The 25,355-nt window shown below is 48.1% G+C and overlaps 1 protein-coding gene across 6 annotated transcripts in view; it reads left to right on the top strand.

Annotated features, from left to right (window-relative positions):
• The window catches only part of Rgs12 (regulator of G protein signaling 12), a 96,619-nt gene that overhangs the window by 9,414 nt on the left and 61,850 nt on the right, over positions 1 to 25,355 (top strand). For 5 of the 6 annotated variants that reach the window (XM_050140897.1, XM_050140896.1, XM_050140894.1 and 2 more), the window contains exons 2-4: positions 3,971 to 4,120; positions 4,726 to 6,710; positions 23,739 to 23,855. In XM_050140897.1, coding sequence (XP_049996854.1) covers positions 4,830 to 6,710; positions 23,739 to 23,855 — 1,998 coding nt within the window. In that variant the 5' untranslated portion in view covers positions 3,971 to 4,120; positions 4,726 to 4,829. The remainder of the gene's footprint in view (positions 1 to 3,970; positions 4,121 to 4,725; positions 6,711 to 23,738; positions 23,856 to 25,355) is intronic. The other variant, XM_050140895.1, reaches the window with a different exon arrangement.

The following is a 25,355-nucleotide window of genomic DNA, read 5'->3' as shown; positions in this document are numbered from 1 at the left end:
TCGTGCCTGGCATGGAGAAAGCTCTCATGTTGATGTATGCGACAGATGTGGGCACAGCAGCCTGCTCCTTTTAGTGAAGCTGTTTGAGGTGCTCGTGGGAAGGCAGGCAGGTCATGGGTTCCCCCATGGTGGTCCACCTGCCCCCTGCTTTTCAGTGCAGATGATGCTCCTTGGCAGATGGAGAAGACCAACTGGTGACGGCAGTGATCTGAGCAGGGCAGATCTCGTGTGGATGGCTGCAGGTCAGCTGGATCATCACATCCACTGGGGACACAAGGTGGAGGTGCTGCCCTTTCTGGACAGTCATCACAGGTTTCTGTCTTAGGAACGGGCAAAGCTGTGCTCATTCACACAGGTGCTGGTGTGAGGAGTGGCCAGCCCCTTGCGTTAGTGGGCTGGTCCTGGAGTGTTGGGGCCTGTGTGTGGCTGCTGGAGTTCTGTGCCCTCTCAGCCTAAGTGCTGTCTGTGGTACGTTCTTGTCCTTTTGCTCTGTTTTATGGGGCACTTTCTGTGCTCTCTGCTCGGAGTGCACAGCTCCTTGTCTGTCTTTGTCTCTGAACCAACTAACCCACCATTGCCCCCACTAACCGTTACTCTCTTCCAGGATCCAAGCTGCTAGCTGCTCATTAGAGACTGGATAGAAGTAACAGGGTCCCTTGTTGTCTTGTCCTAACACTACAGCCCATCCCCCTTGAGTTGCAGGGTAGGTGGGGGCCCTCTCTTTTGGCAGCTACATGATCCCGCCCATTATTTATTCTCTGGGTTCCTTTATTCTTAGCCTCTCCCCCTTTAAAAAGTCAAACAAGGCCAGACATCCTCCCAGATGCTGGCACCTGGCTTCAATTTCAGCTGCGGCCAGAATTTCAGAATTCTCTACTCACACAACCTACAATTTAAGTGTACAACCCCAAACATACCCTTGAGGTAGGGGCCCTCCTGTCTCCTTGCAGACAAACCCAGCTCATGTTTCATCCTCCTGTGCAGCTCAGGGACAAGGCCTCCAACCTCTCTGACGCTGTTTGCTCTGCTCTATGCTGTGGATGACCACTGTCCAGCCCCATGTTTTGGGCTTAGGAGATGCTCTGTTGTGGTAGTCTGTCATAGTTTGGATAACTTTATCTTGAGGTGGCACCATCTGGTATCTGCATGTGCTTGACAAGGTTTTAGGGTGCTCTTAGGGGCTGGCTGTCTTCCTCTGACATCTGGAGAGCTGACCTTGTCTCTGAGGGTGTTTGGACTCTGCTGGGATTGGGTTGTTGGGCATGCTTGTGGGAGATAAACATGTAGGAGACCAGTCATGGAGTGGAAATCCCTGGGATGGGGAGACAGCTGGGAGCCATTCTTAGAGACTGAACCTTCTAGAAGGGGCAGGGGAATGAGGAGAGAAGCTGCCACAAGAGGAAGGCCAGTCATGAGCTGGAGCCAGAAGGGAAGGGAGGGCCAGGTTTCAGAGGTCTGGGAGCACAATGAGGGGACCAAAGGGATACTGAAGGGCTGGGGACACTGATGTAAAGAACTTGAGAGGGAATCCAGGACCCTAGGTGGGTGGGATGCCTTGTAGCAGAGGTGGTGTCATAAATCCATGTGACTGGGTGGTGGGGACAACTTGAGTCCATCTGGTGACCTCGCTAAAGTCGCGGCGTCCCAGGAGTCTTCCTGGAGGCTTTGTTGTCTCCATCTTACATCCTGAGCCCTATCCTTGGGTCCTCCAGACACACACGCTGTCTCTGCTGAATGACACCTCTCCCCATCCCTTTTCCTGGGCTCCAGGGTTCCATGGAGCTCCCTTGAATGGTCAGGACTATCTGTCTCCCTGTCTCATATCCTTCACGTCAGCTTGTTTGTATGCTCTGTGGTTGGAGAGGGAGCATGCATGAGTGTGGGCATTACAGTGCAAGGGCCACAGTTCTGCCCATTGCTCCCCAGAGAAGACCCATGTAGTTGATTTTTTCTTTTTGTTTGTTTGCTTTCATTTCTTTTCTCTTCACCCTTTGGAGGCTCGTTGCCCAGCTTCCAAATAAATACATGGAGTCTTATTCTTTCTTATGAATGGCTGGTTTTTAGCTTGTCTTGTTTCTAGCCAGCTTTTCTTAAATTATCCCATCTACCTTTTGCCTATGGGCTTTAACTTTCTCTGTTTCTGTATTTCTTTTCTTCCCTTCTTGTTCTGTGTCTGACTGAGTGGCTGGGTGCTTACCTCTTCTTTTCTTGCTGCTTGGTCCTTTTCTCCTTCCATTTATCCTTTCTGTCTGTCAACCCCACCTATTCTTGCCCCTGCCTTGCTATTGGTCATTCAGCTCTTATTTAGGCCGACCAGGTGTTTTAGACAGAGTTAAACAAATGCAGCATAAAGAATGCAATACATCTTTGTGTCAGTAAACAAATGTTCCACAGCATAAACAAATGTAACACATCTTCAACTAATATTCCACAACAGATCCACTGAGATCTTAAAACAGCTTCTTGGTCATCTTCAGTGTGGAGTGGAGACTAGGGCTTCTCATATGCTAATCATTCTCTGTATAGGATTATACTCCCAGCTCCAGTATGTACATCTTATTGATGACTAATAAATTATTAATTTAGCATCACTTAGATATTAAATGATGCCATATTTTATAGATAAATTGTCCTTTCTTCATTCCTGTGTAGCAAAAGTAATTCTCAAACATGCATCTTGTGTCCCCTTGTTCTCACTGTTGGGACCATTCCTGCAGTCTCCTGATGCTCTTCCACTGCCCTTGCCAGTCAGCCTTGGTGTGTCTGTAAATCATTTAGAATCTGTTCACAATTCCGTTACTGGATACTATTTCAAGACACAAGAATGTCTTAAGAGAGTAATTAATTCAACGATGTGCTCTGCAGACACCAAGCTCGTCATTATAGTTTGGATCATCATATTCCAGCCACTGCTGGATTGCCTTTCCTTCCTGACACACTGTAGCCCTGGCTGACCTCCTCCTTATAGAGATCTCCTGCCTCGGCCTTCTGATGTAGCAGTCATAGATATGTGTGTATTGGTATCTATTTTTTTCTGTGTGTGGTATATGTGTATATACATGTTTGTGTATGTTCAGGTCTTTGTGACAAGGTCTCACTGTGAATCCCTGGCTGCCCTTGAACTCACACAGTCTGCCTGCCTCTGCTTCCTGAGTGTTGGGCTTAAAGTTATATGCCACCACATATGGCTTCCACCTTATTTTTTGAGACAGGATTACTCACCGATCCTGTAGCTTGCCAACCAATAGACTCCTAGCGTCCTGCCCTTCTCTGGTACTGGATTTATAGGCATGTGCTGCTTTGCTCACTTTTTAATGCCAAGGCTCAAACTCAGGCCCTTGTGCTTACATAGAAGCACTTTACCAGCGGAGTCACCGTCACACCCACTGTATTTTCTAAAGGATAATCTTGAAGGAGTCTGAGGCAGTAGAGTTCTCACAGCATTAGACACCCATCCAAGAGATGCCTGCATGCTGGGATGGCACCTGCCTCCCCTGGTGGGAAAGGTTTCTTGTGCCTCTGTGGACTGTGTGACACACAGAGACAATGTGACTTATGTCTGTACGTGCTCTTCTTTGGGAGACTGGAGTTTTCATACATGCTGTACAGAGGACACAAGTAGTGACAACCCTAGACTCTGAGTCTCTGCTGGGCCCCTGCTTGGACATTTCACATGTGCATGTTGTCACAGCTCCTCGCTAGAGGGACTTAAGTGTGTCCTTGTGACTCCCCTGGGAGAAGGTTCTAGAAGCTCATGCATGGTTTCTTGGGCATCCCTGTGTATCTTCCCCTCTGCTGATTTTACCTGGAGTCCCTGTATTGTAATGAGTCTTAACCTGGTGTGCCTCCGTGCCAGGTCCTAAGAGTCCTGTGGATCACTGGCCTGGGTGGTGTGGGGGACTTTGACTCAGGTCTGCTCTTTAACTTTTTTGTCTTTAGAGTAAAGTAGCTACATTTTCACTTTCTTAAGGCTGATTAAAAAATACCCTCAAGGAGCTGGGAGAGATGGCTCAGCCATTAAAGGCTAAGACTCACAGCCAAAAGGACAAAAATACCCTGGAAGCTTAGGCCTGGATTTAATGACAACCAGTACTTTATGAAGTCATGCCCCCTGGAATAAGTAAGTCAGTACAGCATTGTTTTGCTTTGTTCAATTGCTGTTTTTATCTCTTCTCTTGGATGACCTCCATGGTTTTATTGATTGAGGTTGTTTCATACTTACGTGTTTTCCTAGCATAGCTCTTTGTTCAAAATAAATTAATTGTGGGAGAGTCATGGGGTATGGGAGTACATTTTGTGGAGGGAATTTGGGATCAGATAAAAGAGTTGGGTGGTGATCTTTGGGGCCTTTGACCCTAGAACAGCAGCAAACCTTGATTTTAACACTGGACCTACAAGGGGTTCCATGAAGCTTCAGGGGAACCTAGGCCTGCGCCTTAGCCTCTGTCTATGCAGGCTGAATGAGAGGCCTCCAGGTTGTTCTATGGATATCCTCTTCAGGATCCTGAAGGGGAGAGATTACAGCTTTCCACTGTGATAGAAGGGGTCTTAGCCTGGCATCAGATCCTCCAAATTCAGATGGTTTGCCTTCACCTTGACATTTACGTGGTGACTGTAGAGACCCTGGTGGTTTTTATTGTGAATTACCATGTAGAGTCAGGTAATGCCAGTAAAAGTTAGAGATACAGGATCTTTAATAACAAGGTATTTGTATTTCCTCCTTAGGGCAACATTTCAAGACAAAAAAACCTCAGTAGCATTCAACATTCCTTGAAACATGGACTCTTTGGACTAGTGGGCTATGCAATTGGCCTTGAAGGTGCACCAGGATGTACAGGGCAGGGGAGCCAGGGAAGCGACAGCCTGGCGCTGTGGCCCCTCGAGTGAGGAGCGTGGAAGTGGCCAGGGGCAGAGCTGGCTATGGCTTCACCCTGTCAGGACAGGCACCCTGTGTGCTCAGCTGTGTCATGAGGGGCAGCCCTGCGGATTTTGTGGGTCTCCGGGCTGGAGACCAGATACTAGCCATCAACGAAATCAATGTGAAGAAAGCCTCGCACGAAGATGTGGTGAAACTAATTGGGAAATGCTCTGGTGTTCTGCACATGGTGATCTGTGAGGGCACCAGTCATGTGGAGTCCTGTTCCAGCGATGAAGAAGGCGGCCTGTATGAGGGGAAAGGCTGGCTGAGGCCTAAGCTTGATTCTAAGGCTTTGGGTATAAACAGGGCAGAGAGAGTTGTGGAAGAGGTGCAGTCTGGGGGGATTTTCAACATGATTTTTGAAAGCCCAAATCTTTGTGCCAGTGGCTCTGAGTCACCGAAGCTGAAACAGAGGTCTTTGTCCGAGTCAGCTGCTTTACGGCTTGATGTTGGTCAGGACAGTCTCTGTGCACCACATCCCAGCATGCTCTCCAAGGAGGAGATATCGAAAGTTATCAACGATGACTCTGTATTCACTGTGGGGCTGGACAGTCATGACGACTTTGGACTAGATGCAAGTATTTTAAATGTTGCCATGGTCGTGGGCTATTTGGGCTCCATCGAGCTCCCTTCCACAAGTTCCAACCTGGAGCATGACAGTTTACAGGCTATTCGTGGCTGCATGCGCCGCCTGCGGGCCGAGCAGAAGATCCATTCACTAGTGACCATGAAGGTCATGCACGACTGTGTGCAGCTGGTCACTGACAGGGCTGGTGTGGTGGCGGAATATCCTGCAGAGAAGCTGGCATTCAGTGCAGTGTGCCCAGATGACAGGCGGTTCTTCGGACTGGTGACCATGCAGACCAATGATGATGGAGGCCTGGCACAGGAGGATGAAGGTGCCCTGAGGACGTCCTGCCATGTGTTCATGGTGGACCCAGACTTGTTTCATCACAAGATTCACCAAGGCATCGCACGGAGGTTTGGGTTTGCATGCACAGCCGACCCAGACACGAGCGGCTGCTTGGAATTCCCAGCATCTTCCCTCCCTGTGCTTCAGTTCATCTCTGTCCTGTACCGAGACATGGGTGAGCTGATTGAGGGTGTGCGGGCCCGTGCCTTTCTAGACGGGGATGCTGATGCCCACCAGAATAACAGCACCAGCAGCAACAGTGACAGTGGCATTGGCAACTTCAACCAGGAAGAGAAGAGCAACAGGGTGCTTGTGGTTGACCTGGGTGGGAGCTCGAGCAGGCACGGCCAGGGCAGTAGCCCAGGGTGGGAAGGTGTGAGTGGGAGGAGCTCACAGCCTTGGGGTGCATCCTGGAATGGAACTTTCTCCCACGACCCAGAGGTGGGCTCTCCATTGGAAACCAGCCCCCACACCGACAGGTTCTGGGACTTAACAAAGCCTTCAGGACCTACCTCTCATATGGAGGTCCCTCCAACCTCTTTGAGGAGTTCTGTACCCCCTTCCAAGAGGGGTGCCACAGGTTCCAGCTGTGGTTTCAACCAGAGGTGGCTCCCAGTCCACGTGCTCCAAGAGTGGCAGTGCGGACATGCCAGTGACCAGGAATCCTACACAGACTCTACTGACGGGTGGTCCAGCGTCAACTGCGGCACGCTGCCTCCCCCCATGAGTAAGATCCCTGCAGACCGGTACCGGGTGGAGGGCAGCTTTGCTCAGGCCCCGCTGAGCACCCAGAAGAGGGACTGCTCCAGGAAGGCTTTTGGAATGCAAAACATTTTTGGGCCCCATCGAAATGTTAGAAAGACCAAAGAGGACAAAAAGGTAAGTTGGAGGACATTTAGAAGGAACGGCTTCATTGTAATCTGAACAGTTGCCACTCACAGCCCTGGCTCACTCCCAGTGGCCTTGTGGCCTATGCAGACTGTCACAGTAATCTGCTCTGCCCTTCACTGAGGCTTTTGTCCTGCTCTGCAGCCTCTGCCTTGGTCTGCACCCTGACCTTAGGCTGTTGTCTGGCTGGTCTTGTCAGGACATCTGTACTGGACAGGCAGAAACCTCCCGGTTTGGCAGGACCTCCCTCCCTCTCTGGCTCCTGGCCATGCTGGTTGCTAGAGGGCTCCTTTCCTGGTGCTCCTCTGAAGCCCGTTTTGTGTCTTATCCTGAGTTGTCATTGCAGTGTCTGAGTGAAAGGCTTACAGAAGCAAAGTGGGCTGACTCTCTGGGGACCTCCCTGGCGAATCCCTGGGGCAGCTTAGGTTCTTTGCCTGCAGCTGATGGGGCCTTTGAGCATCACTGCCTCAGAGAACCTGATCTGTCAATGGTCAGTGTCCCTTGGGGACCTCTGGTTTCCTGTGGGATCTAAGTTTGGAACGTAAGAGGAGAAAACCAGACCTTCCTCCAGGACTCTGTTCAGTGAAGGCGGTGCTGTCTGAGGTGAGGTGCTGGCCACAGCATGGCTCAGTCAGCGTTTACCTCCTTGTTGCTGGGAAGCCATTCTCAGAAACACTGTAGTTATAGGCATCTTTCTGTGTTGGTGCATATTTTTGTTTTAGTAGTGGGAAACTTCTCTCAAGCCTTCCAAAAGCTGGTCAGGGCAGGGAATAAAACAAAGGCTGTAGCTGTCAACTGGTGGGGATTTGTCCCAGAGCCCTTGTAAGCTGTAGTGATTTTTCATTATGACTTGTATCTGGGAAGGAAGGGTGCTTCTGGTGCCCTGTCCCCAGATGGTCACGGTAACACTGGTGCAGCTAAGTGTGGATTTAAAGCAAACACACACGCCGAACTGATTTTTAACCTCGTTCTTTTTCATTTTCTAAAAATAAAATCAAGTCTTAGCAGGTTCTTTGAGCTGGAGGCTTTCTTTGCAACCGAATGCAGTGGATTCCCATCTTGGTGAGCGCAAAGTCAAAACAAGCACAACTCAGAGGCAAAGATTGGGAAGGGGAACAAGGGACCTTCCTGAAGCAATGGCCTCTTGAGCAGAGGAAGCATGGGGACCTAGAGATAGTCATCCGGGCAATGTCCCATCCCTAAGCGTCTCGGTTAAGGAATGCATTCCTGAGCCTGCTCAGTTTAATATTGTGGAGCACATTCTTAAAAAATTCATGCCTCTGGGCATGCTCAGTTTATACCCTAAAATTTCAACTGAAAATAAAGGACAGGACTATGCAAGGCTTGGGGTTTGTTAGAAACAGAGGGGAGGCCAGAGGGCTGAACTGCCTGGAAATGAGAGGAACAGAAGTTGGGAAGGGGGAGGGAGCAGTTGGAGGCTGTGGATAGCCAGTGGTCAGCTTTACAGTACACTGGTTCTTGTCAGCATTTGCCGGAAGGCAGCTAGAGCAGCCAGGATGTGGTGGGGTCACAGAACACAGTGCAGTGATGTAATCAGGGAGGCTCAGTGTGTCTGAGGGTGACCAGGAAAGACCTGAAGCTATTAAGATGAGGAGGGGAATATAGAAACGGGTGTGGTTTAGAAAACTGACAAGGAAGTGACCAGACACTCTGAGGAGGCTTGTGAGGAGCAGCAGGTGGTGGGTTTTTTAACGACAGGGGCACTTGATGAAGAGACTTGGCGGGGAGGTGCAGCTGCCCAACTGTAGTGGCTATTCCCTTGAGGAATGTCCGGCTAGAGATGGCTCAGCCTTAAAGGCTAGGCTCACAACTAATGCCAGAGGAGAAATGTTGTCAAGGTCATTGCAGATCTGCCTCCACCACGTGGAAGAGATCGACACTTTAACATGAACGCCCTCCAGTGCCTCTGTGGAGCAGGAGCTGACCATTCAGAGTACTTGGTGCCTAATGCCTACCATGACACCCCTGCCTGGCCACACAGTGTCCCTGGGTACCATCTGTCCTTGTCGAACCTTCTGTCTAGTACCAGGCAGAGTAGGCCAGTGTCCCTGGGAGGCAGATTTCATGGTGAGAGTGTCCTCTCCCCTCCAGGACAGTCCCAGGTTCTTATTTATCTGCTTTTTTTGTTAATTGGCTTCCCCGAGCAGAGTGTGTGGGGTTTATTATTTGTTATGCACCCATGTAGTGTCTGCCTGGTTAGCTTTGTGACTGACGCATGATGTAACAGAGATGTCAAATCTTAGGTGCCTGAGACAGTCAGTTCTCCTGCCTTAGCCTCCTCTTCCTTCTCAGTTAAGAACTGTGGCTTCCTCGGGTCTTTCCTGCATGTGTACCCAGCCCTACAGCAGCTTTCTAGGTTCCCAGGAATACGTTGTCGCTTTCCTCACCCTCTGTCCCCACCCACTGCCAGGGATCTACTTCCCTGGCTTTTCCTTTGGAGCAAGCCTTGCCCAGATGTTCCTTCGAGGAGGCTCTATGACCAGGAGCAACTGCCGAGGCAGTCCTGCAGGCAGTGCGTACAAATGCATTTTAGCCAGTAAGGTGGTTGTCACCTGTCCCCGTCTTGGTAAGAATGAAGTAAACAGACAGCAAAGAGTAGCAGTTGGAGGTACTTTGTTGTCAGTTTGGGAATGACCTTAAGTGAAGTAAACCGGCCTGCCACACAGGATTTAAACAACACAAGCATAAACTCTGGCGAGTAGTGGACAGATAGCCAAGGGCTGAGAAGGGTTGCAGCTTGAAGCTCCCAGGGTCCTGAGATGCCAGTGAGGGACCGCCCCTTGCAGAGCAGGTCTGCAGCTCGGCCTGCAGGTCTCTGAAGTGGTGTGTGGTCTCACTGTCTGGAAGCCAGAACAAATTCCTGCCTGTATCCGATCCATGAAGTCTCAGAGACCCAGGCAGGAACAAGCCCCTTCAGTCTGCAGCTACCCATCCAGTTCTTTGAAGAGCCCTGACTTCATCTTTTCTTCTTCCATTGAATTCTAACACACCTGCAAGCAGCTTCTTGCTGAAGCCCTGATTTATAGGACATCGGCTGGCCCCTGACAGGATCCAGCCTGGTGGAGAAGGAGGAGAACCCTGACCCCACCCCAAATTGCCAGAAGTTCAAATTAGTTCTGGGGTCTGCCTGCAGGGACACTTGTTAAAATGTTTCAGGTAGCTCAGGTTGCTGCCTGCCACTTCCTCACTTCCTTTAGAAGGGGTTTTTGTTTCATTTGCCACTGCTGTAACTGGGACACTTTAAACCATGGGCTTGAGCCTGCCAGCTGGCAGGGGACTGTCAGAAAGCTCAGAGCTCATATGCCCCTAACATCAGGACTGCCATAGCCCAAGGCTTCTCCTCGTGGGGTGTTCTTGCCTTCACCGTCCTCACTTAGCTGCAAGACTCCCACTGAACAGCTTGGGGGGGGCAGGCGTGCAAGAATGGTGATGCCCCCTGAGAGTGGACCCTCCCACCTCCATCTGCTGAAATGCCAGGGAGGGTAGTGGAAAGGACTGAGGGAGTCAGGTGGTTGGAGTTGAGAGGTCCTCACTTGGTTTGGGCTTCCATGATGGCCAAGCAAGCCTCCCTTCTCTGATCTCAGGAGGCAGAGAAATGTTTTCACTGGTGTGTGCAGTGTGTGGATAGGACTGCCCTGGGCGGGGATATAGATGTTCGAGAGGCTCCTTGGGGCCCGAGGGTAAATACCTGTATGGATGTGTAGGTGGAGGTGTGTTCTTCCACAGACTTGGGTGGTCAGGCTGGTTCCTCCTGAGGTAAGCCTTGTGTGGGGTCATCTTCTCCATATGTCCCCAGAGTCATCCTGTGTGTGTTCTGATCTCCTGTGTCCATCATACTGCATCAGGGTCACCCAATGAGCTCCTTTGACGGGCACTTGTCAGCAGGCGTCGGCATGTGCTGAGGTTCTAGGTTTAGGATTCAACATGTGGCTGTCGGAGAGCGCAGACCAGCCCACGACAGTTAGTGACCTCCTGGAATTGATGGAGGCCGTGTCTGTCTCTTAAAGTAGCCAGTGCCAGACTTGTAAATGATAGCACCGGATGTGCTCAGTGATAGACGTGAGAGTAATGTTGGAAGAAGGGGATCAGCACAGGAATGAGGTAGCTCAGAACAGGCAGTGGTCTCACCCTGTGCTGATACCATGACAGGCAGGGGCTCTCACTCTGAAATATTAAAGCAGCAGTTACATGACTCCCTGCCAACCCACTGAGCTGTCAGGGGTAGGCATGAAAGACACCAGAACGGGACTCAGGTGTGATGTGGTAGGCTATCACAGATCAGACTGGAAGTCTGCTAACTGCTTATGAATGGATTGAATTTGCATTAGGCATCATTTGGGCGTAGGAATAAAACTGAATTCTTTTTTTGTTTTTCTAGACAGGGTTTCTCTGTGTAGCCCTGGCTGCCCTGAAACTCACTCTGTAGACCAGGCTGGCCTTAAACTCAGATATCCAGCTGCTTCTGCTTCCCGAGTGCTGGGATTAAAGACGTGTGCCACCATCACCAATCAAACTGAGTTCTATGCAATGTGGGTTCCTTTGCAAGTTAACCTTCTTGGTTGCCTGAGTCCAGAGATGTTGGAGATGGAGGCAGAGCTTGAGTCCCTGGAATTGGGGTTGGGGTTTCAAGAGAGTGTGTTGTCATTCATGAGGAGGGACAGTGTGTGACTAGTAGGACTCCTGTGCCCAGTGAGAACAGCAGCTCACAGAAATGCACATTTAAATCCCTTTCTTATAGAAAGGTTTCAGTGTCCTCAAGCCGTTGTTAACCATTCACGTTTATTTTTTTGCTTTTAAAGTAATTCTGTATGTGTACACAGGTGGCCATGCACACATGTGCTGTAACACACATGTGGTCGGAAGACAACTTCTGAGAGTTCTCTTCTCTCACTGTGGGCTCTAGACTTGAAATCAGCTTCTTAGGCATGTGTAGCATGTGGTTGTTCCTGCCGACTTTGTGGCTAGCCCTGGTGTGCACATGCTGCTGCAGCAGGTGACACCACAGGCCTGTCATCCAGTCACTCTTGAGCTGAGACAGGAGGATAGCCCATTCAAGTTCTGCTTAGGCTACACAGTTCAAGGCCAGCCTAGACAGTGTAGTAAGGGTCCACCAGGAAGGAAAAAGAGAGCGAGGATGTGGTCCATGGTAGGAAGCCTGCCCAGTGTGTGAGACCCTGCATTCAGTTCCCACTTCAACCTCCCATCCCCACCACATCAAGCCAACGAGAGACTTGGAGCAGGCAGACTGGTGATAACCATTACCTTAGGGGTCAGTGAGAGCCAGGGAGCCTATTTTCATCTTGTGTCTATTTCTGTGATGGAAATGTAAACTTAGTGACTAAGAAAGTTTCCCTAGATGAAAACACATTAGTTTAGATAGTTTAAATTTTTTTATTTTATTTACTGCTATCATCATTGTTAATGTGTATACACATGCAAACATGTAGGCCACGGCATGCATTTGAGGTTACAGACAACTTTGGAGTTGATTCTCCTACCAAGTGCTGGGGGACTGAGCTCAGATCATCAAGTATGCTTGCTAAGTGCTTTTACTACTAAGCCATCTTGATGGCCCCTAAAGACTCTTTTAAAAAGAACAAGCCAGCTGTAACTAGCACTCAGGGTAGGGAGGAGGAGGGTCAGGGGTTCAAGGCCATATAGTGAGGCTAGTCTGGACTACTTGATGTTGCATAAGCGGCGGGGCTGCGTCCTGCCACCCGGCTAGCTTTACACCCAAAATAATTACATGGAAACTGTATTCTTTTAAACACTGCCTGGCCCATTAGTTCCAGCCTCTTATTGGCTAGCTCTTACATATTGATCTAACCCATTTCTAATAATCTGTGTAACACCACAAGGTGGCTTACCAGGAAAGATCTTAACCTGGGTCTGTCTGGAGTGGGAGAATCATGGTGACTGCCTTACTTGGCTTCTTTCTCCCAGCATTCTGTTCTGTCTACTATGCCTACCTAATTTTCTGTCCTATTAAAGGGCCAAGGCAGTCTCTTTATTTAACCAATGAAATTAACACAAAACAGAAGACTCTTCCCCCATCCACTTGAAACCTTGACTCCAACACAAAACAAAACACAACAATCGTGGAACAGTGAGGAGTGGAGCTGGAAACGGTAATTCCTCCTTCACGCTGGCCAGCAATGAGGAACTTACTGAGACCAAGCCTGGATTCAACAAACAAGAGAGTTCTGCATTCAACAAACAAGATTTGTCTAGTCTTTCCTTGTGTGAGAGGAAGTTTCAAAATAGATACTTTGTCCTGGTACTATCAACAAAGACCACACCTAAAAAAGGCCCCATATTGTTACCTCCCTGAGCAGGGTATCTGTGGCCATCCTGTATGTGAACTGAGACTCAGCTCTGTCTAGCCCCCAGTACCCACCCCAGGTCTTTGATGAACGAGGTGGCCAGTGTTCCCATGTGAAGTACTGCCTGTCTGGAGATGTGTGCTCTGTGCAGCAGCCCCCTTGCAGTGCCAGTCACCAGGATGGTGTCTGACCGTTGGATGTGCCTCTGGGAGGGTGAGCGGACCTGGGGTTGCAGAGGAGCCCTGCAGGTGGAGGGATGTAGACGGGTGTGCCTGCCACCCTCTTCTTTGTTTAGTTTCCGGGAAGGAAGACGATTGAGAGTCCTGCTGGAAGAGCCCCAGCTGAGCAATTGGCTTCCCAAACATGGCCATTTGCTGCCCTTCCACTGTGTGTGGATGCTTTGCAAGTCTGCGCTTGGCTTATAGTAGCCCTGCACAACTTCAAAGCTTTCCCTGCAATGTTAGGCGTAGCTGCAGCTTGATCACCTTTCTGCTGTATGAATGTTCCATTGTGTAAATGTGTCACACACAGCTCCTATGTTCCTATTTTTCTTAGTTTTATTCTCTTTTGCACATGATATTTTTCTGTGTGTGTATGTCCATGAACCACATGTGTGCTTGGTACCCAGAGTCCTAAGAGAGCTCTGGATTCCCACCAAGAACTGGAGTTACAGGCAGTTTGAACTGCCTTACGTGGGTCCTGGGCACTGTACTTGAGTCATCTGGAAGAGCAGAATACAGTTTTAGCGGAACCACCTCTCCAGCCCTCTGTTACAAGATCAATGCCATGTTGGCATTCTTGCCGGGTCTGGGTGCGGTTGTTGGGCTCCTAGCACTAGCAGTGGTTAACTGTGGCTTGCGTTTGCATTGATTGTGAAGGTTGCTGGTACATCTGCTCACACCTCTTGTTTGCTCACACACAGTTTCTGCCAGATTGTCTCTTTTGGGAAGGCAGGACTGTAGATGCTGACTACTTGCTCTCTGATGATAGTAGGACCACACATTTACAGACACACGTGCACTCACATACACCCAGGCCTTCATGGTTTTGGATGCCTAGAAGTTCCTGGCTTTCCTTTAATCATGTGTATAATCTGTGTTTTACATAGTAAAATTCTACTACCTTAAAGATTAGATATTTTTCCCTGCCACAAAATGTTTTTTTCCCCTATCTGGCCCTCTTTTAATGCATATCTCTAGTCTTTCCTGACCATGTGAGCAAACTTTAAACTGCTAAGCTACATGAGAGCCAAGCCTCAGGTTCTCGGCCTGGTCGCAGATGTCTTTGACTAGGAACTATATTTAACCCGCAACCCTGGAATGCCAGTGTCCTGCATTGTGGCAGGTGGTTTTTGGGTTTATTTATTTATTTTTTTGTTGTTTGTTTGTTTAACTTAGTTTTTTCTATTTATCATTGGAAAGACTATTTAAATGATCTGCTATAAGGCAGAGTTTCTTTTCTTTTCTTTCTTTTTTTTTTTTTTAATTTTCGAGACAGGGTTTTTCCGTAGCTTTTGGTTCCTGTCCTGGAACTAGCTCTTGTAGACCAGGCTGGCCTCGAACTCACAGAGATCCGCCTGCCTCTGCCTCCCGAATGCTGGGATTAAAGGCGTGCACCACCACCGCCGCCCGGCCAAGGCAGAGTTTCTTAAAGGGGCCATAGTTTTTCCAGCTTTCTCAGGCCCTGTGTATTCGAGCCTCACGATGGGTACCAAAACGTAGTTTGTTTTTTTACTCTTTACTCTTTGGGGCCTGCCATCCAGCTCCCACATAAATACATGGAGTCTTATTCTTACTTATGAACGCCCAGCCTTGCCTTGGCTTGTTTCCAGCCAGCTTTTCTTAATTTTCTTAAATTATCTTGTCTCTCTTTTGCCTCTGGGCTTTTATCTTTCTCTGTTTCTGAGTACCTTTCTTTTCTTCTTACCTGTGGCTTGCTGTGTGTCTGGGTGGCTGGCCCCTGGAGTCCTCCTCGCCTCCTTTAGCTCTTTGATCGCCCCTTTCAGAGTTCTCCTCCTAAATATTTATTTGCTCTGCCTGCTAGCCCCACCTATCCTTTCTCCTGCCCAGCTCTTGGTCATTTAGATCTTTATCAGACCAATCAGGTGTTTTAGACAGGCCAAGTAACACAGCTTCACAGAGTTAAACAAATGCAACATAAAAGAATGTAACACATCTTTGCATCATTAAACAAATGTTCCATAGCATAAACAAATGTAATACATCTTCAACTAATATTCCACCACAGACATGCTCTGTTATGTATGGGTCTATTCCTTGGTAATTTGTTATTCTGTTGTCAATTTATTGTAGGTTTATGATGTCTCTGTGTCTCTAGGGCAAGACCCTCTATGCATGCCTGTTTTTGCTTTGTGAGTACCCGAACAACAGTTTATCATGACTTCAGGATGTCTGTTTCTATAGGGCAAGTCCCTTACCTTATGTTAATTTTGCTTAGGCCTCGCTTTGATGTAGTTACACTCAGCTAAAAGATTCCCCAAAATACTATTGGTATTTTCATGTCAATTACATTTTCATGTGTAGATTAATTTAGAAGAGTTGATGAGTTTAAGTTACCAAGTTTTCCTACCACGAAAATAATCTCTCTCCATGTTTTGAGTGTCTCTGTTTTCTTTCTTTCATTTTTGTCTTTTTGAGATAGGATTTCTCAGTGTAGCATTGACTTTCCTGAAACTCACTCTGCAGACCAGGCTGGCCTCAAACTCACAGAGATAACCTGCCTCTGCCTCGAAAGTGCCGGTACTAAAAGCTTGTGCCACCACTGCCCAGCTCTATTTTCTTTATTAAAATTAAAGAAAAAAAAACAGGCACCCCACACCCAGATAACGTGATTGTCTTAGTTAAGGCTTCTCTTTCTGTGACAAAGACACAGTGACCAAAAAGCAAGTTGGGAAGGGAAAGGTTTGTTTAGCTTACACTTGAGCATTGCTGTTCATCACTGAAGGAAGCCAGGGCAGGAACTCACACAGGGCAGGATCCAAGAGACAGGAACTGATGCAGAGAACATGGAGGGGGTACTGCTTACTGGCTTGCTTCCCAATGGCTGCTCTGCCCACCTTCTTATAGAACCCAGGACCAGCAGCCCAGGGGTGGCCCCACCTACATGATCTGGGCCCTCTCCCATTGATGGATAAACGAGAAAATGCCTTACAGCTGGATCTCAAGGAGGCATTTCCTCAGCTGAGCTCCTTCCTCTGATGACTCTAGCTTGTGTCAGGTTCACACACAAAACTACCCAGTAGAGTGATAGTTTTTGCTTGTTCAGGCTTTTAAAATATTTTTTAAAAAATTTATTGATGGTGTTTGGGATTGTTCTAAACATGTTCTTTACATTGAAGAGAATGTATTGAGAGGAACTTTGCACTGCTTAGCCCAAAAGCAGGTGAAGAGAAAACTGAGTTCTGTTGTTGGGGAGGTGACTGTGGTGGACATGGAACATAATGTTATAGATAACATGAGGGTGAAAGAGAAACTCTGGTCTGAGATTTCCTAAGTTTTTGATATTTTGTAATAAAAATTCCCACATTAGCTTCCTTTAATCTCAGTGTCAGCCTGTTATCCTCCGGGAGCACATGATATTCGAAGTGGATCCCTCCAAGGTTCTGAGCAGTGTCTGTGTGCACTGGTGTCTTGGTGAACTCATGGCATTGATTTCATGTAAGCGTTATGATATTAAGAAATTCATCACCAGGCAGTGGTGGTGGCGCACACCTTTAATCCCAGCACCTGGGAGTCAGAGGCAGGGGGTCTCTGAGTTCGAGACCAGCCAAAAAAAGGAAGTAGTTCATCCCAACCCTGTTTGAAAAGCACAGCCAGTGTCCTAATTTAGGCTAGTGTTGATGCCTTTGAGGAGTCTAGGGGGTCGTAGGAGGCCCATGCAGTTTAACCAAAGCTCAGGTGTGCAATGGATTTTGTTTCTATTAGGCCCTAGCCCTTCAGAATGAGGTTAGCAAGGGCTTTGGATCCTGCCTCCAGGTTCCTTTCTTCAGTGAGCCACCACAGTGTAGAAATGTAACCCAAATAAACCCCTTCCTCCCCCAGTTTGCTTTGCCCATGGTGTTTTACAGCAATAGAAACCCTGACCAAGATAGACTGTAACCTGAAACAGTGAGCAAAGAGAAACCCTCTTCTTCCCCTGAGTTGCCTTTGTTAAGGTATTTTATCACAGTGACCAGGAAAGAAGCTCAGGCAGAAACTGGTTCCGAGAGTGGGGTAGTTGCTATGATAAGCCTTGCCATGACCACGTGGCTTTTAAGCCTTGTGGGAGGATGTGGAAGAAGTTTATAACTTTGGGCTTAAAAAGCCACTGGATGCCGTGTGAAGGATTTAATGGGCTGCCGAGAGGGGCAGGGGCAGTGGAGATCCGGCTCATCAGGCTTCAGAGGGAACAAACAGAGCTCTAACAGGAACTGGGATGGGACAAATCTTGTGATTTTTTTTTTTTTTTTTTTTTTTTTTTTTTTTTTGCCAAGAATTTGGCTGCATCTTTTCTGTCTTGTGAAAACTTGAGTAGAATTAACTGCCATGTTATACTGGGACAAAAGGAAGGATATCCCAGGGTAGGACCTCACCCGTGGGAGGCCTTATCCTGTAGAGAAACAAATTCATTTAAAGGAATGAAACTTAACCTGAGAAGGTTCCCTGCTCCTTAAGAACACCTTCCCAGGGCTGGAGAGATGGCTCAGTGGTTAAGAGCATTGCCTACTCTTCCAAAGGTTCTGAGTTCAATTCCCAGCAACCACATGGTGCTCACAACCATCTGTAATGAGACCTGGTGCCCTCTTCTGACCTGCAGGCATACATACAGACAGAATATTGTATGCATAATAAATAAAATATTTTTTTTTTTAAAAAAAAGAACACCTTCCCAGGAGAGTTTGTCCTCAAGGTCTGCATGCAGTGTGGTCCCAGGAGCCTGGTTATACCTTGAGCTGGCAGCAGAACTTAGCAGCATTGTAAGCTTTGTATACTTGGTATTGGTTTTAAAGACAAAGATGCAAGGATCATGAAGAGCAGCTGAGGCCAGGTACCCTGTGGCTGGTTGTAGTCCCTGTGAACAGCCGTTGTGTGGAGCTATGAAGGCGAAACGTCAGGTTCAGTGGAGACCCTAGGATGTTGGAGCTGCCAAGAGCATAGGACATCTGCCAGCGAGAGCCACAGGTGTCAGATGGAGCCAGCTTGAGCTTTAGAGAGAAGCTGGAGGTGCTGCAGCTGGCAGAACTCAGGGGGTCAGGGAAACCCCAGCCTTTTAGAGCTAGATGTTTATGCTCTAAGTTCCAGATGCTAGACAGGAAAGTGTAGGGTTTGGTGTTTCACCTGACAGATTTTAGTTTTATTTTGGTGTGACTGTTTTATTCCCTGGTTCTTCCCTTTGAGAATAAAACATATTCATTCTTGCTAGTATGTGTTCAAAGTATATAGCTTGTTTTTATTTTAGAGGCACTCACAGTTAGATGGGATTTTAAAGTGTTGGAATTTTTAAAGACTATGGAGACCTCTTTTTTAAAAATGATTTATTAGCCGGGCGGTGGTGGTGCACGCCTTTAATCCCAGCACTTGGGAGGCAGAGGCAGGCGGATCTCTGTGAGTTCGAGACCAGCCTGGTCTACAAGAGCTAGTGCCAGGACAGGCTCCAAAACCACAGAGAAACCCTGTCTCAAAAAAGAAAAAAAAAAAGATTTATTCTTATTTTATGTGCACTGGTGTTTTGCCTGTAAGAATGTCTGTGCGAGGGTGTCAGATCCCCTGGAACTGGAGTTACAGACTGTTGTGAGCTGCCATGTGAGTGCTGGGAACTGAACCTAAATCCTTTGGAAGAGCAGCCAGTTCTCTTAACCACTGAACCATCTTCTCCAGTCTGACTGTGGTGACTTTTAAAGTTGTGCTGTGCTTTATATTCTGAAAGAAGCATGAGACTTTGGGGACAGGAGGTGGAAGAATATGGCTTAGAGAGATGTGTTTGTGCGTTCAGTTGACCAGAGGCGGGGATTTAAGACAGTATGTGTGTATATGTGTGTGGTGACATGCGCATGAAAACCACAGCATGTGTGTGGAGGTCTGAAGACAATTGGCCAGGGAGCTGGTTCTCTTCGCCCACCCTGTGGGTTCTAGGGATCAAGCTGAGGCTGTCAGGCTTGGTAGCAGGTACTTTTTACTCTCTGAGCCATCCTGCTGTCTTGTTTTTTTCTCCCAGCTGTTTTGGCAGTTACCTTCCTGAGTGTCTTTAATAAGGCATATTGTTTCATTAGAGTCATTCCTAGCTGTTTTATGTAATTTTGTTGCTATTATTAATGGGACCATCATAAATTATAAATGCCACCTCTGGGGACATATGAAAATACAGTTGGTTCCTGGCCTTTTCTTCAGCTCTCTGCGTTTGGGAAGATCCTTTTCTTCCTTTGTTAATATGAATCCTCCAATGGGTGTTCTAGTTGAGCTTTTCTTTTTGAGTGTTCTGCATCCATCGAATTGTGTGGGCTTCCCCCTCTTCATTAGATTTTCAAATGTTAGACCACATCTGCATTCCCAAGATAACCCAGCTCAGCACAATGAGCTTTTCATATGCTAGTGGATTTGGTTTGCTAATAGTTTTGTAGGATTTTTGAATCTGTGTTGTGAGACTCTTCTGTAATTTTTCCCTTTTCTCATTGTTTTTGGTTTGGGTAGCAATATTTTTCTTATAAAATAAATGATATTGTATCAAGTTAATAGTGTTTTTCTCCCTCTCTTCCTTCTCTTTTTCCTCCCTTTTTTACATATTATTCTCCACCCCCCATTTCAGAGCTAAGAATTAAACCCAAGGCCTTGTGTATGCTCGGTAAGGGCTCCACAGCTCAGGTACATCCCAGCTCTGGGTTCTTTTATTAGACATCAGCAAACAACCAGGCTATACCAGTGGCACGGGCCTGTCCGATCAGCACTCTGACTTAAACGTTTCCACTTCCATATTGGAGGTCAGTAGTTGGATTTCTTTCCGTTAGCCTATGAGTGAATCAGAAGGAATCTACAGACGTGGCCCATCCATGTAATGGGAGGAGAGGTGAGTCCCGGGCTCCTGGAAGGCACCAGGTCTCCCTTTCTCTCTTTGCCTTGTTTTGTTTTCAAGGCTGTGTAGTTTGTTTCCTTGGTTCCTTCTCTCCCTTCTCGGTGTGGCAGTTCATACTTTATTTTCCCTTTAGAGTTCTTGGCCTTGCCTGACAGATACTTGCTAACTGATGCAGTTTGCCCTCGTGCTTACATGTGCTTTCCTGTGTGGTTGTCCATTTCTTTCTTGAGTACAAGACCTGAACTTCCCCACTTCTCAGACGTGACTCACGGTGGCCAGGAGTAGTTTCTCAAGTAGTGTACGCATGAAGTGCACTGTAAGGCCGAAGGGGGCCTCATTTGGCAGAGTGTTTCAGAGCCCCAGAATTCAGGTCGAGCAATGACAATACGGCATGGACATAGAGCGATCACTAGGGTTCTTGGCCAGTCAGCCTAGTCAACTTGGTGAGGTTCCAGGCCAGTGACGGGCCCTGTTTGTCTTAGTTATGGTTTCCTATTGCTGTGATAAGACACCATGGTCTAAAGCAACTTGAGGAGAAAGGAGTTTATTCCAGATTATAACACTTAAGTCATACTCTGTCAGGGAAGGAAGTCAGGCAGGAACCTGGAGGTAGGAACTGAAGCAGAGGCCATGGAGGGGTGCTGCTTACTGGCTTATTTCTCATGGCTCACTTAACTTCTGTCTCATAGCATCCAGGGCCAGCAGTCTAAGGGTGGAACTTCCCTCCGTGATCTGAGCCTCCCCACAGTCAGTCAGGAAGATGCACAGCAGGCTTTCCTACGGTCAGTCTGAGGGGCATTTTCTCAGCGGAGATTCCTCTTCCAGAGTACTCCAGCTTGTGTCAAGTTGACATAAAACTAGCCAGCAAGCCTGAGATGTGACACCTGAATTTGCCCTCTGACCTCTGCATGCATGCGCATACATGTGCTTGTGTGCACCTACACAGACACACGGATACAACACAGCACAGCTGTCATTGTTCAGTTTGTGTGTGACACTCTGAAGCTGTTCTGATCTTGGCTTTTGGATTGTTCATGTTTAACTTTGCTATAACATACCAGTTCTAGCTGTACCCCCAGCCCTGAGACCTTCTGTCCCTGAGGAGTGGGGTCTGCACCATCTTCTTGTTCCTCAGCCATGTGCTGGCAAGCTTTGTCTCTGGGGATGTTAAATGAACCAGAGGACAGGGATGTCACAATAATAACACTCTTCATCCCTAGGGACCATTTCTTCCCCTCTGTCCCTCAGAGTCCCAGCTCTGTGGTCCCTCCTTGAGCTGCTCAGTGTGAACAGCCCTCCTCTGCCTCCAGGACACCCTAGGGCCTCCTTGCCTGTCCTGTCTTCCAGCACCAAATCAGCTGCTTGACATAATGAGTTTTCTCTACTAAGATACCTCATGGGGACCCTGATTGATATGCCAGGAGGAGCAAACCTGTCAGTTCCAGATCTTGTCAGAATCCCGTGTCGCATCTGGAAGAACCTTCTGATGATGGAGCTGGTCTCTGTTTAGAGCCAAACTCTCGCTCAGCATCTGTTTGGACACTTGATTTTTCCTAGGTACTGTGGAAGGGCAGAGTTAGGCGCTACCAGGACAGACTAAGTCCCTGCCTGACTGGAGCCTGCAGTCTAGGATTGAGGCTTCTGGATTAAGAATTTTAAATTTTAACAACATAGGCAGCAAGGGGAGTGGGTATAGAAATTACATTATTCCCAAATGCAAAACTTGGACTTATTAAAGGAATCAATCAAGAACGCGGGAAAGTGGTTCTGAGATGGAGACAATGCTCAAACAGATCCGACAGAACCTGGGTCTAGCACAAATGGGATTCAACATCAGAAAGAAAAAAAAATAAACAAACAAACAAAAACCTGATTTAAGGTGGACAAAGGACTGGGGATGACTCCTTCCCAAAGAAGATATTCAGATGCTGAAAGCATGTGAGAAATGCTCAGCCCCATTGTCACCAGGCAGGTGCAGTGCAGCACACTTGGCCCAGTGCGGTGACCCCTGCCAAAACTGGACAGTGCCAGGTCCTGGATAGGACTTGTGAAATTTGAACTGTGTGCATTGCTGGTGCGAATCCACGGTAGAATAGCCACTATGGACAGTGTGGCAAGTCCTTAAAATTCCTTTAAATAGAATTACCTTATGACTGAACAATTCCACTTCTGGTATAGCCAAAAGAATTGTAAGCAGAGACTAGAATAGATGTTTGTACACCAGAGTTTATATTTATAGCTGGATTATTTCAGCAGCTAAGATATGGAGGCAGCCTAAGTGCCCTTGAATATATGACTGGAAAAAGAAAATTTGGCTACTTTATGCAGTGGAATTCAGCCTCGAAAAGGAAAGAAATCCTGACACGTGCTGCAGTACGGATGAGCCTTGAGGATATTATGGCCAATGAGACATGCTAGTCACTAAAAGATGAGGATGTAGTGATTCTGCTTATACAAGGCCCAAAGTGGCCATTATCAGGCAGAAAAGGCAGACATGGGGAGAGTTTCATGTGGGAAGGTGAGAAGGTGCTGGCTGTGGATGGAGGTGATGACTGCAACACTGGGGTGCTCAGCACTACTGAGTTATGGCCTGAATGCTGATGTCTGAAGACTGCCCTCCGGGTGCCCTCTCTGGGGAGTCTGAATGCTGTAGAGCCAGCCCCATGGATAGTGAGTGTATTGCGGGGGCTTATGGACCATTGTGAGGGGTTACTACAGGACTGGGACATCTTTAGGCAGCTGCATCACTGAAAAGCCCATTCCAGCATGAGTGAGGACCCACGAAAGCTGCATCCCGGGAGCTCCTCACTTAACAGCTCACTGCTCCCACAACCTGGGGTGTCTGAGACTTTGTGAGTCCTTTTAACTTACTGAACTGTCCGAGCCAGATGACCTGTCTGCTTGCTTGCACTCTCTTGCTCTTTGCCCCTCCCATTTTCTAAGATGTGTGTGTATGCGTGTGTGTGCCAGAAGAGGGTGTCATATCCCCTGGATCCAGACTTATATGTGTTTGTGATCCACCTTTTGTGGGTGATAGGATCCAGACTTGAGTCCTCTGACTTCACAATCATGTACATTTTGTTAGCTTCCTAAGTCTTTTTCAGACCCCCTCTGCCTTCCAGGAGGGGATGTTGAATTGGGAAGAAATAACAGCAAACACTGTCATTTCCTGGAGGAAGAAACTCAAGCCTCTTGTTGGAATGATCTTCAGACACTGGTTAGGGTGTTCTTAGCTGCTTAAAGTGACCATCAGATGACACGGGCCCAGGTGTGAAGAAGACAGCCTTCACACTGACTTTTGTTGTGTAGCCGGCAGTATCAGTCCGCCCGAGACCGCTGTCTGTGTGTGGTTTGGGAAAGCAGGGCGGGCCTTATCATCCAGGGTACACAGTTGGTAAGTAGCAGCAGATAGCTCAAGATCCCAGGAGGACTCTTACTATTTTACATATGTTGTGGTAAATATTTTAATTAAAATGTACCAAACAGTGACTTCAACTGAACCTCCCCCGGTGCTGCTGGGCTTGGCTTTTCCTTGAGTGGAGCACAGAGGACAGAACTGATCATCTCTTCCAACAACGCTTACCTAACACATCGTTTCCTTTGTGTTTAGGGCTCAAAACTGGGGCGGGGAGTTACCCTGGCTCAGACTTCACAGCGCACGTCAGCTCGAAGATCCTTTGGAAGGTCTAGGAGGTTCAGCATCACGCGCTCCCTTGATGATCTTGAGGTAGGTGGCTTGGACTTGCTGACCACTGTGGGCATTGGCCACTCTTTCCCCTCTGTTCTCCTCCAGCGTTCTGGCTCTTTCCTCTGGGAGCCTGCTGGACTCTCCCGCTCAGCAGGAGCTTCTAGAGCACGTGCTAGACTGTCCCTATCCCTCAAAGTACCTGAGTCACCTGGACCCCCACACTGGGGAGCCCTGGTCAGACAGGAGTGTGTTTAATCCTGTGGGACAGTTGAGGTAAGGCCCATTTCTGTCCCTTCCTATAGACCCGATCAGCCAGATCAAAGGCCATTTTAAGAATCGGTTTTATTCTTCTGGGAAGTTTTAGGCTTCCAGGAACTAGAGGGAAGGAAAGTACAGACCCTGATGGTGGTGCACCAGTCGTCACTGCCAGTGGGCACTGTGGGTGCGCTGCTGTTAATGACAGCACAGCAGCACTGACCGGCGGGGTCTCTGCTGTGTGGGGCACGTGTGCCGTGCCATGCTAGCCCACACAGCACAGACAGAGCAGTGACAGCTCCCAAGGGCCTCTGTGCTCTGCCTGTCCCCTCTCTGAGCCATTTGCACCCACAGATCATGCTGCTGGGTTTCCTGGCTTATGAATTCTGATGGGCACAGTTGCCTGCCATGCTTTGTTCTGCCACTTCCAAACGCAGGCCATTTGCTCTCAGGATTTATTTTATGGCTTTCTGTGGCATGATCTATAACCCTGTGGCGGTTAGACTCCTCTGTCTGATGGAAATGCGGGGGAAGATGAAGCGTCTGCTCTAAGGAAGCTGTGAGTGTTCCCTACACATCCCCTGCACACGTGTGGTGGTGCTAGGACGGCTGTGTAAGTGGAAGAGCTAAGTGACAGGTGTCCGTGTACGTCCCTAGTGACGTGAAGACCAGCTGCAGGGCTGTTCCATGGCCTAGAAGAGAAAAGTCAGTTCCTGGTGTTAGATGGGAGGCTGTGTGGCAAGGTCTGGCTGGGCCTGGGGACCCATAAGAAGGTAGATTATGGCTCACCTGCCTCCAGGCAGGGGTTCCTGCCAGGGGTGCTTGTGTCTCCACTTGTGTGAGAAGAAGGCCTCAGTGGTCTGAACCCTGAGCATGTATATAGCTTCATGGTGGCTGTCTGAGAAACTGTTGTAGAAGTTTGGGCTACTGCTTTGCTTCTCTTCATGTTTAGGAATGGGCTGGTTCTACCTGCTGGCCAGCAGTGGAGTCTTGCTGTTGTCAGCAGTGAGAAGTGAGCATGGGCTGGTGTTCCAAACCTCTCCCTGCTGTCTTCAGAGTATCACAACAAGAGGGTTGTCAGTATGGCCACTGGCCTTGAACTCACAATTCTGTGTGGCTTCCTAAGGGATAGGATTGCAGGCCTTTGTCAGCGTGTCTTGCTGACCTGGCCTCTTTACAGATAGGAAGCCCAACTGTAGACCAGCTATTAAATGCTTCTTGGGTCACATGACAGTGAAGCTGTGGCTTTTCATCATATGGGTAGCCTCTTATTTAAACTTCCTG

Source organism: Alexandromys fortis, unplaced genomic scaffold (assembly GCF_014885135.2).
Source record: "Alexandromys fortis isolate MF-2015 unplaced genomic scaffold, M_Fortis_MF-2015_v1.1 scaffold_7, whole genome shotgun sequence".
Taxonomy (NCBI): domain Eukaryota; kingdom Metazoa; phylum Chordata; class Mammalia; order Rodentia; family Cricetidae; genus Alexandromys; species Alexandromys fortis.
This window is presented reverse-complemented; position numbering and strand designations above follow the sequence as displayed.